This window comes from Amblyomma americanum, chromosome 2 (genome assembly GCF_052857255.1).
Source record: "Amblyomma americanum isolate KBUSLIRL-KWMA chromosome 2, ASM5285725v1, whole genome shotgun sequence".
Taxonomy (NCBI): Eukaryota; Metazoa; Arthropoda; class Arachnida; order Ixodida; family Ixodidae; genus Amblyomma; species Amblyomma americanum.
In genome coordinates, this window is record NC_135498.1 from 23,367,558 (window position 1) to 23,385,649 (window position 18,092).

The window sequence follows — 18,092 nt, forward strand, 5'->3', positions numbered from 1 at the left end:
CGATGCTCATTCCCCCTGCCCGGTGCATGCACACATCCCCACCAAGGCTCTCCCCCCCCCCCCCCCCCCCCCGCCAGGTGCTTGCACACTTTCCCAGTGCACCGAGGCTCCCCTCCCTGTTGGACGCTGACGTTGCTGCGGCAGTGCGACTCCAGAACGGCTTAGGACGTCCACGGAAACTGCGGCAGCCCTCCCCCCTCCCCCTACATCCCCTACTCCCCCCCCCCCCCCCCCCCCCCTGGCCCCAAGAGTGGTGCCCTAAGGGCCAGCATACGTCGGGACCAGTATCCCCCTCCCCCCTTCATAGCAACCACCACCACCACCACAATGGGTGGATTTGAAGAAACGGTGAAAAGGGCTCGAAACCCTGCTGTCATGAGGGCCTGCATCCGTGATTTCCATCCGTGATTTTCGGCCGCGTATACGACGCGATCCAGCCTGTATCGCAGAGCCACGACCATGTCACTTACTCACGGAAGGAAACACAGCAGAGGGTGTGCTGCCAAAAGGCGTACGCGGGTGGCCCCGACGCGGCAGGTGGAGCCCGCAGTTGGCCAGCTTCTGGCGCCCCGGGGCCGCGTGCGCATACGCAATAGCAGCTTGGGGTACGCGGTAAGCTGAAGCGGCAGCGATATGCGTTGTCAAGGTCATGAGAAATGGATAGCCGTGCATGACCATATGTGGTAGTTATGGTGTCGAAGCCTTGACCTTGACCTTGACTCATGACCTTCAGTTTATCACTACGGGAACACACGGGAACTGAACTCCGTCAGAGCATACTTACTGAGACAATGCGAAGCGATATTGGCAAACTTACCCAAAGTGTCGCATGCCTTGCTTCTGCAGTAATAGGCGTTTTTGTATTCTGGAAAATGAGAAGAGAGAAAGAGAGTTTGTATGGGGTAGTTTCCTTCGCCGCTGCCAGCGATACTGTCTACATTCGCCAAATCCACTCGGTTTGAACATCATCCGCAGGCACGGTCAATGGGACGCTCCGCTTGTGTTTTAACCGCCGCTTCCGAGCATCGGACGGCCAGAATTGGAAACTTACTATAGGATGAGGTCGACTAAAGAAGACCTCGCCCGCTCCACTAATGTATCGCGCGTGATGAAGGAAATATGATTAGAAATAAAAGAAAGAGGCACAGTGCCAAGAAAATAAATAAATTTTGATAAAGATGAACAGGGGAAAATGTTCAGGAGATGAAAACAGGAAAGAAGACCACTCATAAGAGAGTGTCTTCAGAGCATGTTCGTCGGCATGGCGGTTCGAACCCAGACCCTCTATGTGCCAGACGGGCGCGCATATTATTATTATTATTATTATTATTATTATTATTATTATTATTATTATTATTATTATTATTATTATTATTATTATTATTATTATTATTATTATTATTATTATTATTATTATTATTATTATTGCCTGTTTTGCCAGTTTCGGTGGTTCAAGTGTGTTAGCGGCGCAGGAAGTGAACGCGTTGCAGGTGCTTTTTTTTCTGTAGACAAAGTGTATTGGGGTTGTGTACTGATGTTAAACAACGATTACTTGCAAAAAAAAAAAAAGTTGCTGAGGTTCAAACGCAAATGTTTTCGCATTTCTCCAATGCAAGCAAACTGCTCTCCAATTTTCCTAGTTTCTTTCTCTCTGTTCGTCCTCTTCGGTTGTCCAAATCAAGTGGTACGTATACAGAGCGGTGATCGAAAAAAAAGTCGAATTGAGCGATTTTTCCAAAGAGCGAATTCTAGAAAGATTGCAAGAAACCGCAAACAGTTTTTAAGATTTCATTTTACATGCCATAGCTACACTATGGGGTTCTTTCTAGGTTTGCTGCCTTGGAAGACACGACCACGTGGTTCATTATCGTTCAGCGAAAACTCAGTACTCCGAAGCTCGCGCATTTCGATTGAGTACCTGCTGCAGCATGACCGAGCACCTGAGATGCGCTAGCAGTATATGGGTGCGTGTTGCTGCGCACGTTGGTGGTTGTCTGGTGCTTCAAAGGTCATGACATTCGGCTCCTAAGTTCGCAAGGGCAAAGAGGAATTTATCGCCAACTCTTGTAATTTGAGGGGAGGGGGGGCTGTGTGCACAATTCATTCCTTGAACTTTTTCACCGAAAACAGTTGCAAACAGCTGGGCGGGTTAATGCATGTTGATACAAAACATGCTCAGACGACAACACGAGCAGCGCCTATCGATTGTTCATTTGACTGAGTAGGACAGGTATTTACACTCATCAAACATCACGTACATGGCTCATCGCCAACAAAGCCAAGAACGCAACCAGCCATTCGATAACATGCCAACCCATACATAAATGAACCATAACACAGGTAGCAGATAGCTAAAGCTGGCTCTGCCGAACCCCTCCCCCGCATGACGCACGCCTGTGTCTTCTTTCATGCGTTGTCGTCTGGGCGCCCTTTCAGTCGAGAAACTAAGGAACAGCTAACTTAGCGATCGACACGATCTGCGATAAAAAAAAAATTGGAGAGGACGATTACGCTCCGCCTTAAGTATGTGATGAGATAGCGTAGTGGGTTAGGCTTTCCATTCATGGCAGTTAGACACCTTTGAACGCCTTTTTCATTATTTAACTGCATCAATTAATCAGTTCATCAATTATACACTCTTAAATTTTCTTAATTATCCTCATCAAGCATTGGCTTCTTATTCTGAGCATTGACACCGTTGAACCCCTCTTTTTCCGATCTATTAATCAATTAATCGCAATTATTTCATTAACTAGTCATCGCCTATCACACACCAATCAATCATCAATCACTACAACCACACATTACCATGGTACGAGCCGCCGCGGTGGCTGAGTGGCTACGGCGCTCGGCTGCTGGCCCGAAAGACGCGAGTTCGATCCCAGCCGCGGCGGTCGAATTTCGATGGAGGCGAAATTCTAGAAGCCCGTGTACTGTGCGATGTCAGTGCACGTTAAAGAACCCCAGGTTGACGAAATTCCCGGAGCCCTTCACTACGGCGTGTCTCTCAGCCTGAGTCGCTTTGGGACGTTAAACCCCCATAAACCATAAACATTACCATGGTACAATATTTTTTGCGCAGCCCCCGATTATAGGTCACCGATTCGAATCCCTGCCGCGAGCTAGGCTCTAACTCCACAAGTCAGCTTATGGAACACGAAACGCTGAATCGTATGACACCATCCGGAACATTCTGCGGCAAACGGTTCGCATGATGCGATTTTTTTTACGCAGCCCCAGATTATTTCCAACACGCGGTGCCGACTACGCCGACGGCTTTTCGTCCGTACAAGCAGTATACGCTATCGCGTAGAAGCATTTGAGAAAAGAAAAGTTATACAATTGTAACCACTTCCCAGCATCGCTCACAACGACTACATTTGCGCAAATATTTGCCAAAGACTATGCTAAGACTCTTCTCGGCAGTACACGCCCAGTAAGACCTCAAGAGTTAGATGACAGTAGTCGAAAGTAGCGCTTATTTCGACTGGCCTCCGCCATGGCGAGAGGAAAGTGACGTCAGTAGCGCTGTTAACGATGGACAAACTGCCACTCCCAATAAGCGCATGAAGTGTCGCTTTCGTACTAATTATGCGGCAATGTATACATCGCAAGGTCAAAGAGGAGAGAAAATAATAATAATAATAATTGGTTTTGGGGGAAAGGAAATGGCGCAGTATCTCTCTCATATATCGGCGGACACCTGAACCGCGCCGTAAGGGAAGGAATAAAGGAGGGAGTGAAAGAAGAAAGGAAGAGAGAGGTGCCGTAGTGGGGGCTCCGGAGAGAATAATAATAATAATAATTGGTTTTTGGGGAAAGGCAATGGCGCAGTATCTGTCTCATATATCGTTGGACACCTGAACCACGCCGTAAGGGAAGGGATAAAGGAAGGAGTGAAAGACGAAAGGAAGAAAAAGGTGCCTTAGTGGAGGGCTTCGGAATAATTTCGACCACCTGGGGATCTTTAACGTGCACTGACATCGCACAGCACACGGGCGCCTTAGCGTTTTGCCTCCATGAAAACGCAGCCGCCGCGGTCGGGTTCGAACCCGGGAACTCCGGATCAGTAGCCGAGCGCCCTAACCAGTGAGCCACCGTGGCCGGTCCGCCTTAAGGGTTTGGCGCGGGTTTCTTCGGTGGCCTAGAGTCGTCTTTGCATACCTCTTTGCGGACAAGGACGCTGTTCTTTATTTTTTATATATTTTGATTTTTTTATTTATAACAAGCCAAGAAAAGCCTCCCTTTAACCAAGTCGAACGAACACTCCTCAGTGATTGATGGGTAGCGAGTCCGGGTTATGGCTGAAGGGGCAGCAGTTCGGGTACCGGCTTGACCACTTTGCAGCGCAATTCCTTTTTACTTTCTTCAGGGGCACTACGTAATGAGGATGGAATGAATGAGGTCACGACTCTATACCAATTCTGAATTATGTAGCGACGTCATCACTGCCTGCGCGAGGTCATGTGGTTGTGACGTCACGATCGTCCCGACCAATCCCGATTTTTTCGACAAGTCAACGCAGGGAGGTTTCTCCGCCGAACTGAGCCCTTAAAGCTCTCGCGTTAAAATAAATCGTAATGTAAGAATCAAAAGAACGTCAAGCTTATGAATAAGGTGAGTGGTTTCTGTAGTAAGAAGAACGAAGGCGGTAGGACTGAACGCTAAGTAATGCATTTCAGGAAAGAAATCAGTCAAAAATTACCTCCGAATGCGAACCATTTGGCGAAACTGGACTCGAACGAGCCACAAGTTTCGGTGAGGCAGTTGAAAAATGGTGCCTGTGATAATTTTTCAATCTTTATATAGTTCTCACCTGATATGGACTTCACGTAGAACACAGTGGGTAGGCAGACTAGCATAAACATCACCAGTGGTATGGAGCCGACGATAAACCAGTAGTTTGACAGCTTCTTCATTATGCCCCTGCAAACGAGGGAATAAAGGGGTATAGACAAACGAAATCGGAAATACTAACAAAGGATCTTTCATTTACTCGAATTATACGAGTCTCTTCGGATACTTTTGATTGCAGGCACTGAGTGGAACTTTGATGACCAGTATTCTCAATGTTGGCCGGCAAACAGCTTAAAAGGGCAGAGAAACCTAATTTTGAGGCTATAAAAAGCCTGCTATGGGCTTCGTCTGTACGCAAAAGGGGCAATCACAGCCAGGTGTTGGACACAACAAACGTTAAAAATATATTTTAATTCGGTTCCAAAAGAATGCCTAAATGCTCATTCTCGCGATCGAGACCCATCGCTAGCGTGATTGGTACTGACGTCATTGTGTTTAAAAAGCAACCAAAGCTCTATAGTGACGTCATACTATAAAAAAAAGCGTCGTCGCTTTCCTCGCTGCTGCCATAACGAAAAAAAAAAAGTCGATGTCCTCATCGCAGTCTGATTTGTCGAAATCGAAGCTGCTGTAGCTACCCATGTCGTTTGTTTGCGCGCGCTGGTACAGCACGTATGTGCGAAAAACAGACGATGCAGCAGTAGGTGCGTCACAGCTTTGTGGGCCCACGTGACCAGGCAGACTTGTCGAGCTTCCCAAACAGTGACGTCACTGTCTAACTGGGCGCCCAGAAACCGAAACCGAAAAAAGTCATTCATATAAATGCGACATTAAATTGCTCACTGTGTATATATGAATCTTCGAGCGTGCATTGTGCTTCCTGGAGCAAGAGACACGTTTGAAACAATGAACGCGCAAACCAGAAATTTACACAAACCGCGAACCCTATAAAAATTTTCATCCATATGAAAATTGATCTGGTAGCGCGCTACACGTCGCAACAAAATGCTGTGATGAAATTTGTGCGCGTCGGTCAATATCGGTGACGCGAAACCGGAGGCGCTTCTTAAAAAGTTACACTGATGGCCAAAAAGTAAAGCACAGGTGTCGCCACCTGCCGATTTCGCAGAGTAACTGCGTACGACTTCACCTTCATAACAGCGGATCCCAAAGGCTAGGCTGCACCGCCAATCACTTTCGCCAGTAATCACGGAGTCCATTTCGGCATAGACGTCACGAGCTTGAATTGAGTGGCGGGAAATTTTTTCCTTGCTATTTTATCAGAAAGAAATGCGCCGTTTGCTGCCGGAGAGACATTTACACAGAAAGAGCCACGGAGCTGATTTTTTAATAAGAAAGAAAATGGATGAAGCTGTTCGGAACTGTCCCTTTAATGCTGCGTAGCTGAGAAGCGAGCAGCCGAAATTCTTGCACTTGACAGTCCTCTGCCCACGTAGTCACGTGATTACCGACGTAGCGCGACTTGAATGTGACGTCAGGCAGGAACCGGACACGGGCGCATAACTGGCTTCCAATTAGACACGCTACGCTACGAATTTCCCGGGTTAATTTTCACGACCGCACATGCTTATGGGGATCTTGTCAGGGGATAAGGCCGACAAATAAAAAGTGGCAGTGGCTTAGCTTGGCTAACCCTGGAATTCAGCGAAAATCATGGACAGTTGCTAAGCGTCTGAGGTCTGTCCATGGAAGCTCCGCTACACGCTCGCGACAGCCGTTCTATGTACACCCATACGACCACGTGGCTATGACGTGGAATCACATGATCTTACGGTTTGGTTTGGTTTGGTTTATGGGGGTTTGACATCCCAAAGCGACTCAGGCTATGAGAGACGCCGTAGTGAAGGGCTCCGGAAATTTCGACCACCTGGGGTTCTTTAGCGTGCACTGACATCGCACAGCACACGGGCCTCTAGAATTTCGCCTCCATCGAAATCTTACGAATCGAAATGAACTTACGACACCCCTATCGGATGTCATCACGTGGCTTCACACCACCCCATCGGATGTTCTTAAAGTCAAAGGTCAACCCAAAGGTCACCCAATGACAAAGGTCAAAGGTCAGACGTCAGAAGGATATGGGTCATTGTCAGGGGTCAAGGGTTCGACACCATAACTGTGCCACATATGGCCATACAGGTCGTTCAAGGTCATTCTCCGGCCTACGCGACGACTACTTTACCTAGCGTAGTGGAGCTTTCTGCTTCAAAACTTAGTACCTGTACGTCTTTAAACGAGACTTAATCCCCAACTCAGCGCGCTGAACATCCGTTAGTCTCGTCACTCTATACGGCCAGTGATATCCCCTATCCAGAGTGAAGCGCCGCGGTGCCGACGCGGCATCTTCAAGGAATACCCTCTCTTTTTTGGCTCCTCTGTATGCTGCGGTTACAGAAAGCACGTGACCACTCAAGGAGGAGTTCAGACGGACAACGTATAACTTATGCGTTACCCGCGCAAGGCTTAACACAGGGTGCTCGCAGCCTTTTCACCAGCTCGAAAAGGCCTCTCCCGACAGGCGAGAGTATTTCTCACGCCTTTCGTTCACAGTATACTCACTCTGCTCCAACGCCAGCGCCGGCCGCGCCGGGCGGCCCGCCCTCGGACATGCCGGACACCATCGACTCGTCACCCATCGTGTGTCGCTGGAGGACCGCGGATGTTTCCTGACGTCACTCAGTGCGGCAGCTGGTCAAGCTCTGGCAGAGAGGAGGAGGTGGGAAGAAAGCACGAGTCAGATTCACGCGGAGGCATATAATAATAATAATAATAATAATAATAATAATAATAATAATAATAATAATAATAATAATAATAATAATAATAATAATAATAATAATAATAATAATAATAATAATAATAATAATAATAATTGGTTTTGGGGAAAAGGAATTGGCGCAGTATCTGTCTCATATGTCGTTGGACACCTGAACCGCGCCGTAAGGGAAGGGATAAAGGAGGGAGTGAAAGAAGGAAGAAAGAGGTGCCGTAGTGGAGGGCTCCGGAACAATTTCGACCACATGGGGATCTTTAACGTGCACTGACATCGCACAGCACATGGGCACCTTAGCATATACGTTCTCACGTTTGAGTGTGATCACTGCTTCACGGAGGACGCAGCAATGTGCGTTTAAATGCGGAAAGTATGCTCTCACGAAGGTTCCACTCAAAGTAAACAATATTACTCGCGCTACTGAGAAAAGAGAACAGTGTATGCACTGCATGAAGCCTGTAGAGTAGGAGTGCTAAATGCGTAGAGGTGGAGCTTAATTGGCGGCAAAGTGGTGCCGTCATAGTTTCCCGGAGAAATGTGGCCAGCACAGGTATGAAATTTGACTCGGCGCTATAGCAAGCCCTGAGGTCAAAGATGGCGTCTTGAGCTATAGCTGGCGTAACATAGCGATGGGAGGACAGCGTGGGGGGAGGGGGGGGGCGAAGACAAGTGAGCGCTCGTCCGTGCCTCTCTCGACCATGCCCTGCTCCTTCAGAGATATTTTTCCATCGTCCTGCGATTTGTCTTTCCAGGGAATATTTGTTGCTCTGTGCGCACTGTTCCGACAGTAATGCTGGAATGCTGTCTAAATTTCAGTTTCACAGCAATAATGCCAAGACGGTACGTGTAAGCATCGCGTGATCCGAGAAAATCAATCGCGATACTTTTCCTTGCGATTGATTCGCGTAATGGCGGCTGGCTATTACTAGGAGGCGCGCTGTAATGGCTGCTGCCATGGTTAGCAAAAAAAAATGAGGAGCGGGCATTTAAGCTCCGCCTTAAGGGTACAGCGCGATAGCGTAATGGGTTAATTCCCATGTATGCAGAAGGTCATTCTACACTTTACATTTACAGATCCCTGGGGGTCCTCGTACCCCTCCTGGCGCAGTCGTGCAGCGGTTAAGCGATGCGCCACTGCCATGCGATGGCACGTGCTCCCAGCAATAGGCCTTGTGCGTCCCATGTTGCTTTCATGTAACTGCCATGGTATAGGCAATTTGCTCACTATCCGGTGGGCAGGTTGTGAGGACGCCGCAAGGTCACGTGACCTAAGTGGCCCACCTGCCTCCTAGACTGCTCACTGGACACCACCTTCCAGAGCCATGCTCGCGATTTTTCGCTCACAACGCCGACAACTACAACACCGGATTTTCTGGTAGACAGGGCCTTAAACGCTACGCCGTTTACATTATGGAGGTCACTTAAGTCTACTTACGTGTTTTGAAGGCGAAAGCACAAATTCCTTAATTCATCGTTTTTTTTTTTCCTCCTTTTCTAATGACACTCCTACTCATTAGCATACAGTCCTAACGCAATGCCTACGCTAGGTTCACTTTTGCTCGCCAAGAAGAAACGCGTTTTTTTTTTTCTGCGGTGTAAATCTGGTCTTCAGCTTAAGAGAAAAGTTGAACGAACATTTTCCACCGCGTACGCCCTAGCGGCCTTTCTCTGCCACGCGTATTCTTGCGTCAGGTTGTTAGCCGGTTCATCATCTTGCTAAATGTGGAGGATCCGTTTTTACGCATTGTTTTGTCAGGCTCGCTTGCCAAGAACTTTCTCTATGTTTGTTGTTTGGTTTGGTTTGAGTTATAGGGGTTTAACGTCCCAAAGCGACTCAGGCTATGAGAGACGCCGTAATGAAGGGCTCCGGGAATTTCGACCACCTGGGGTTCTTTAACGTGCACTGACATCGCACAGTACACGAGCCTCTAGAATTTTGCCTCCACCGAAACTCGACCGGCGCGGCCGGGATCGAACCCGGGTCTTTCGGGCCAGCAGCCGAGCACCATAACCACTCAGCCACCGCCTATGTTTGTTGTGTCAACTGTGTCATGTGAGTGGTGGAACGCACGGTTATTTTCGTGAATTTGTCCAAACAACCCGTTTATGTACCCGAATCTCAATGGATATGGAATATTGGAATCTCAATGGAATATTTAGCCAATGTTACCAATAATTAAAAAAACAACTTTACAGAGATATTGAAGTACCTTTGCCTTTTCCTTTGTTTCGGTCATTGTACTCTTTTGGACCGGAGCAAAATGTGTTGAAACGTGTAAAGCGAATGTCTGGACAGCCTGCTCTGAAAACTGTTCTTTAACTGCATGTTGGTGTCCTTCCCGTGAAGACATGGATGGCGGAAAAGGGAAGTTCGAGAATGTGTAACCTGCCGTAACGTGATCATGTAGACTGGTCAGAGGGTGCACTCATGGGAGCGGAGGGAGGGTGTGGGGTGCGATAAGGGTATACCGCTCTCACCACCATGCCACATGCTCGAAGCGCACGATCGGCTTGGTTTTAACTTCTGCTTTGGTGTTCATTTTTATTCATCTAGGTGCACACTTGAAATGACCAGTCAGAAATAAAACGCCTCAAAATTTTCAGCAGCTGGGCGCGAAAGCTTAGCTCTGTTAGGTCATGGTGGATGCCGAACACCCAGGAGGTGCCACGCGGTATTTCCATGTAAAAAAAAGACGGGAAGAAAGTGATTATTTTGTTCAAGGGTTGTTTTCAAGGAAAACTAGGTTCTTTTTTAAGACGAACAAGATAGCTCTCGAATATCTTTACTTGAATCAGGCGGTGTTTCTTATTGTGGAAATAGTTTATATTACTTCTCCCCCTGTCCTCTCTCCCTGCCCCCTCACCTCTTTCATTTCATTTCTCCATTCTGCCTGCTATCCTTTATTTCCGCTGCCCCAGCTCAGGTGCTTCAGTATCGATGGCAGATGCCGGGGTTAGCAAAAATCTTTCTTTACTTTTTATTATTATTTTAATAAAACCACTAAAAAAATCAGGCGGTGTGGAGGAGCCAAAGATTCAAGGACAAAGGGTAACCTAATGTTTACTGCACTCTCAAATACGTTTTCAGCACAGCTTGTCAGGGCTACGGGTCTGTAACAGTTACCGGATTCGGTGGTTAACAGGTTTTCAAGAAAGGCACAATCAGTCTTCTTTTAGGGCTCAGGCACCTTACTCACTTTTCTTATTAAAAAGTACTTCAGCGCCAAAGCACTACCCAGATGTACAAGCCCCAAGTAAGAATTTTGTCTTGCCTTGTCTAGCTCCCAACTATCTCGAAATTACCAGACTTACTAGGGTAAGCTCGGGTAAGCTCGGGTTTGTTCGGAGGAACGTCGCGCAAGCGGCAGCCAACGGGAGACAATTTTCATTCGCTTAAAATTAAAACGGCGATGACAATGCGTAATGCTTGGACAGATGCCTAAACCCGCGCATTTCAACGACAATGTGACATAGTACGACCTACCCTACTTTTGCCACCTCTCCAAACCAAGATGAAGACGCGAAAGAAACGCTGTTGGCACTGGCTAAACGATAAGAACGCACCTAGATTCGGTAACAGATAAGCGCTACAATCAACGCACCGGCTGAGGCTGGGCTCTTATAAATTTTACTCGCGACATTCAAGAAACAACCGGTATCAAGAAAGCATGCGTAGCAGACGACGCCCCAGTTCGACCGAACCAATATGGCGTACAGAGTTTGGAACTGCGGTGTTAACAGACTTCCGAGCAGTTTCGAACGTCTGTTAGCAAATCAGGCGCATTCAATGATATGGTTAAATATGGCATTCAATAATAATAAAAATACGGTAATGCGGTCAAGGCTGCTACAACCCAGTGCTAGCAGAGCCTTCGTAGAGCACGTTGATTTTTATAGATTGGAACCACTTAGTTGAATCACCCTTAACATGTGGAGAAGTAATACCGGCTAGGGTTCCAATGTTTCGGCTGCTTGGAGCGAATAAAAAATGCTCTATGTGTTGGCACATGTTTTACGCTCACACAGACAGTAGCCTTAGACGCTACTCTTTAAATGGTCTCGTTTACATAACCTTGGATTATCGAGGGTAGAGCACTACTGCGACAAAACATGCTGAGTAACTGTTCATTATGTCCAGCAATTTCGGACAAAAATTTTTAAAAATAGAAAATTGTAAGATACTTTTACGGTAATATTGAACGTAATGGTCCATTCTTCTTATATGTAGCACGATATTTTTTAAAGTGTTTTCATCGGTCGTATCGAACAGTTAAGACTCCCATAGAAAACCAATGGGGAACGCCTTTGACGACAGCAAAGACGTTAATAGAAGAAAATTAAAGACTGTCATCGGGTGATCTGCAGATATGTTGATTGTTATAGTTAATTTTACATTACATGAAAATAATTGCGTTCATAAAAGGCTTCCTGCTAAAAAATGCTTGTGTCCGGAATTGTTGGCTATGCATCATGTGCCGAAGGTCGTGAGAGGAAGGCGAAAGAAGACTCGGCCTGTGAAGAACACACGACCATCGCGCCCACTCAAACTGTAATGGTCGGATATCTTTTTTATAGATGAATTTTAATTCAACTACGTTAATCAATGAGGAACAGGCAAAGACGTATCAATTAAGACGCCTGGCAGTGGCCTGCCCTGAAATAGCATGAAAAGGCATTCGGCATTTTGCTATCTGACAGGCCCAGCGCGGTTGATGAAAGCCGAAACTTAAGAGAGCACTGCACAGACTGCATTGTAGAAATGCGAAAGCATTAGCGTTTGCCGCGACGTTGGTGGCTCCTAGCCATTTTTGGTAGCTCTTGTCCATATGACGTCATACGGAATGTTCTAGAACTATTTCAAAACCTGCATATCATCCTACTTCGACATTCAGGGCTCCGTTTTTTTTTTTGCTTTACTCTAACTGGCTGTAGGCGTGACGTCATCAGATAGACTTTATGACTGTAGCAAAATGGTGGTTTGAGCTAGTTGGTACATATTCACAATTTCACCAGCGCTGCGACTAGGAACAAGAACAGAGAAGGAAGACAAGGACAAGCGCTACTAACAACTGAAAGTTTATTTGAAAAAAACACAGATTATATGCACACAACTGACAACCCAAAGCGCCTGCGCTTCCCCCACCAGGCACGCAAAAGAGAGTTAAAAATCTAGATACAAAATTTCACACTCATGTAAGTTTACAGATGGTGTGCTAACGCACGTGTCGATGTTCTTGTGAATGTGATAGGCTTCACACAACTCCCTAGTTAACTGATCTGGATGTCTGAATTTAATCTTAGCCCTGTTAAGCAGAGGAAAGCATGCTTTTTTGTTAGACACACCGGGTTTGTTTAGAAGACAATCTCTGTAATGAAGGGACAGATTTGATGAAGGAGCACCATTCAAAGAGGTTCTATGCTGACCTAAGCGTGTATTTATGCATTTACCGGTTTGCCCAATGTAACTCTTGCCGCATTTAAAAGGTATGTCATAAACCACTCCCTCTGCACATGGCACAAAGGTTGACTCATGATCCACCTGGCATGCATTTTTTCTTTTGCCTCTTATTTGCTTCTGTTCCCGGGCTCTTTTGTCAACAATAGCACAAACCTTGCCTAGTTTATTAGGGACCGAAAAGAGCACTTTTACCCCATATCTAGTGCCAACCTGCTTAAGCCTATGGGATAACTGATGAATGTAGGGTATTACCGCATACTTCGTTCTGTCATTGCCGGAATTTTCCTGTGCTTCATGTCTACCAAACGACTTCATCTTCTTCAGGATCTTGTTGCTAGCAAGCGCTATCACATCTTTGGGGAAGCCCGCTGACCTTAGCCTTTGAACTTGCTTATCGAAACTGCTGCCTAAAGTATGAATACATGACATAGTAAGTGCAGATCCTAAACAAGACACTGCTATGCCACATTTAACTATTTTCGAGTGCCCAGACTGATAATTTAGCAAGGGCTTTTCCGACCGCTGTAGGAAGGACCAACAAACATGATTCACCTTTTTCTCCAATCTAATATCCAAGAATTGCAGCTGATTATCTTCCGGTAATTCAAAGGTAAATTTCAGACCAAACCCGCAGTTTTCAAAAGTCTTTAAAATGTCATCCACATGTGCCTTGAAGTCATGGGATTCAACAAAAACAAGATAATCGTCTACATACCGGAAGATTTGTTTTACACGGTTGTCTAAGTTAACTTTAATGCTCCTATCTGCATAGGAAAGAAAGATATTACTAAGTACCGGAGCCACTTTTGAGCCAATGCACACTCCTGTTTTTTGAACATATAGCCTGCCTTCCCAATCAACAAATGTGGATTTGAGATAAAATGACACAAGCTCCAAAAACGAGCCCACAGAAACGCCACACTTTGAAATGAATGCTTCTTCATCATTATCCTCTACTATACATTTCTTAACACACTGGAGGAGCCTATCATGTGGCAATGAATAGAATAAATCCTGCACATCAATACTAAACATATCACACCCACCAGGATTATTTAGTTTCAGATATTGCACAACCGCCTCGGAATTAGATGCAAGAAACGGGTCTTCTACTGTCAGTGAACACAATTTACTTTGCAAAAAACTTGAAACCGCATGTTGCCAAGTTCCCCGTTCAGTAACAATGCAACGGAAGGGGATGTCAGTTTTATGAGTTTTGGCAGCAAAAAACACTTCTAAAAAGTTGCCTTTCGCCTTCTTAATGGATGCTTGCAGGCCAACTAAATTCATATCACCTACCAGCCTTAACGCCTCGCTTTTTTGTTTAAGGGCACTGGAACGCACAGGCTTAAAGTTTTTGGCAACTGAATTCCTAGCCTTCTCACGGAAAAGTTTCTCTGGCAGCGTAACGAAATAACCTTCTTTATCCGAGACAACCACGCGAAGTTTTTCGGACGTCAAGAAATCGGTCAAGTGCGCAAAGTCCCACCTTTTGGCCGGCCCTCCGCCACTCTTCTTGAGGGCCTCAACACATTCCACAACGCACCTAGGCTGCTCCTCTTTCCGTGCTTGGCGCGCGATTGACCTTCCAAGCGCTGGTGAAATTGTGAAGACTTTATGACGTCACACCCCTATTACGTTACACGGTCTCACTAGTTAGATACATAAATTACCCCAGTAATTAGCGTCATAATCATCCCAACTGATTACCCTAATAAATTAGCACCATTCGTGCTATTAATTGGTATTAATAGTTATGAGTGGTAATTATGGTAATTATTGACTAATGTTAATGGCCAATGATTAACGACTCTGACTCGATATTGTTTAATCACTGACTCTATATACTTCACCACAACACTCTTGCTTCCACGTTTTGCGTACACTTCCGGTGCCGATATAGCCTATGGTCTTACATCGTGGCCTATGGTAATCCTTGCGCATTAGTAATGTACTATCGGAGTCAAATGAAATGCAAACAGCGGATAACGTGGCAAAAGCTTCATTTTACGCCGTTTGCCTGTCGTCGATCATCAGACACAGGCGCGCTCTTCCGGATTGCGATTGCTTTGCTTCGGTTCTCTTCGACAGTCGTTTTCTCGCCTTGCCACTGGAGCGCCACATTTTTGGTGGCGCTATTCGGCGATCAAGCTCTGCTCACTACCAGAAACAAGCGAGTCAGCGAAGGACACTGAATACCGACCGCAGCCTGATCGTTCTTTTTCACTGTTCGCATTCTTTTTTAGGTTTGGTTTATGGGGGTTTAACGCCCCAAAGCGACTCAGGCTATGAGAGACGCCGTAGTGAAGGGCTCCGGAAATTTCGACCACCTGGGGTTCTTTAACGTGCACTGACATCGCACAGTACACGGGCCTCTAGAATTTCGCCTCCATCGAAATTCGACCGCCGCGGCCGGGATCGAACCCGCGTCTTTCGGGCCGGCAGCCGAGCGCCGTAACCACTCAGCCACCGCGGCGGCTTTCTTTTTTAGTTTGCCCCAACCTAACAAAAGTTCGCATCGCAACCAGTCGCTGATTACCGAGAGGTCAGGGAGCTAAGAGCGTTCGCTTCATTGGCCTAAAGCCGCCACCGACGCCGAGCTGCGCAATTTACGATTGGTGGAAAGCATAAATCTCGAGCTCCGGTGGCAAAACGAGAAAACGAACGTCAAAGAAAATAGATGCAAAACTATCGTAAAGCGGATGAGCGCGTCCATCTCCGATGATGACAAGCAAACCGTGTAAGCTTAGGCCATGCGCTCAGCTATTTCATTTAACGCTGATATTACAAGAAATAAAAACACAGTCTACACGAGAGTGCTTTTACATGACATCAAGTTAAAATAAAAAGGATTTAGGGCGCACATGCAAAAAAACGTAGAACGACATTACAAAGGAGTAATGTCTACATACAGCGTGTGAACATTATTTTTGAAATGGGGATGACAAGCTTGGGGCATGGGCTTCCCCAGGAATTGAAATTAGGAGGAAAGGAGGGGGGGGGGGGGGGGGGGTTTAATTCCTAGGATAGTTGAGAGTAGAGCGGGTCTTAATTCTTAGGATGGTTGACAGTAGAGCCAAAAAGGTAGTCATTTTTGTTTTAATTTTTTGTTTCGTGGTTTCTTCCACCTCAAGTCAGCTATGGACGATGTGTCCCTTCAAGTACCTTGCCCTTCTTCCGGCGCTATTTAAAAAAAAAATCCCGTCGTGGGAAAAAAGAAATAAACAGATTCGTTACGATTTAAGCGGGTGCCTTCTGAAAAACAAGTTAATGTGCTTCAGGAAACAAAAGACTGGCCAGTGGAGGCTTTCATAACAGCGTAATGGTCGCGTTCAGTAGCGCGAGCATTACTACCAACAGTTGCCAATAACCAAGATGGTTACTACGTTTCTCATAGCAAGTACAAGGCTTCATTTTATGGGAGGAGGTAGCTCCTAGTGACGCTGTAAGGAATCTACCGCTTCGTGATTTTTGTGACTACACTTCAAGGGCGAAGGGCATGACTCTCGAAGACAGTACAGCACATGCATTAACAGTTCCTGCAAACTCGTAACCGACGCCGCTGGAAGCGACTGCTGTGTTCGATGCTACAAGGCCGACGAGAGGACAACTTTGTTACTTCCGCGGGTCCTCTAGAGAAGGAGGGTCGTCCACTCTCACTGCGAACACGCGAGCGCATGGCCGCGCTCTTCAGATGGCCACTGCGTCCGACACGGCCGCAAATCGAAGCGAGGGGGCAAATGACACGAAGCACCACGTCCAGGCCCGTCTTTTCCACTTTGCTGCGATGAGCGGCAGTGTGGCATGCAGTGGCCATCTAAAGAGTTCGGCCGCGGTGTCTCGTGGTCGCACTAAGAGTGGAAGACCCTGTACGCGGTCCCATATGCCCGTGCCAGTTAACCGCATAAGGACAGCTAATTATCTCCGGAGGTAGTAGCGACACCGCATCCGTGGCGCTCCGCTCCGTTTATGTAGCCCCGAAACCATCCACTAGCTTCGACGTTCACGCAGACCGAAACGGGCCATGGTGCCACACCGAAACGGGCCACACTGAACGACCACTGCCCGCGTGAGGCTCGCGTCATAGGCATCGGAAGCCACGGGAGGAAGGTTGCGAGCGCCAACTCAGCGAGGTCGGCGGTCGCTCACCTTCGCTGACGCAGTCCCGCGGCGGTCACAGCTGTCCTGGAGGCAACCGGCACCACCGCTCGAGACGCCTGGCTGCCCTAGCTGCGCTGTTCGGCCGTCAGCTCAGCGCTCGAGCCCCGCGTGGCTGCAGCGTTGCTTTCACGCCGGCAGGCGCCGCACGGATCCTGAACCGTGTTTGGCGATTATGTATTTACTTTCCACATTTAGCGTCAGGGCAGTTTTTTCTCGCTGAGCGAAGAGCATGTGACGGCCGCGAGAAGTCTTCCTGCGAACCCTTTTTCGGTTGTCAATTCCTCGACGTTTAAAAAGCCTCGGTTTCTCGTGTATCCCATTTAGCAATATCACTATCATCATCATTAGTCGATTTACCGCATGCCTCGATACAACGAAGAATGGCCGCAGTAGCATCGGCATCATCGGTTCTAGGGCGCCTCGATGCAAGAAATGGAGTATGTGTTGTGTTTTATGGCACATAGGCAACTGAGGCCATCATGCGCCATGAACAAGGTATAGGAAAAATATTTTGTTGAATATTATAGAAATGTAAGAATCGTCCCTGGTGTAGGGGCCCCCAAACGTTAATACTACCCAGTGAACACATACACAAATTTTAGAAATGGCTTCTAGTAAAAGCTTTAAAGAGAGCTGGGTAACCTCAGTAGCTTCCTTGGCTGCGCAAGGATATCGAGGCTCCGAAGGAATCAAAATAGAAGCCTCAGCCTTCTTCTCAGGCATGAGAAAGTAGCTGAGGTGTACTAAAATACAAACAAACCAGAGGGTAAAAAATTTAGTCTCTTAAGAAATCTCGTTTCTTTAAGAAAGCTAAAAGCGCATGATATATCAGCAACTGCATCATCTCCTAAAAGCAGTGCGGAATGAAAAAAAAAGAATATT

At 46.8% G+C, this 18,092-nt stretch overlaps 1 protein-coding gene across 1 annotated transcript in view; it reads right to left on the reverse strand.

Annotated features, from left to right (window-relative positions):
• Nucleotides 1–17,353, reverse strand: part of LOC144118395 (uncharacterized) — a 94,765-nt gene extending 77,412 nt beyond the window's left edge. Inside the window, exons 1-4 of the mRNA XM_077651342.1 lie at nt 17,199–17,353; nt 7,378–7,517; nt 4,817–4,926; nt 818–865 (exon numbers count right to left, since the gene is read on the reverse strand). Coding sequence (XP_077507468.1) covers nt 818–865; nt 4,817–4,926; nt 7,378–7,454 — 235 coding nt within the window. The 5' untranslated portion in view covers nt 7,455–7,517; nt 17,199–17,353. The remainder of the gene's footprint in view (nt 1–817; nt 866–4,816; nt 4,927–7,377; nt 7,518–17,198) is intronic.
• Between the last annotated feature and the right edge of the window lie 739 nt (nt 17,354–18,092).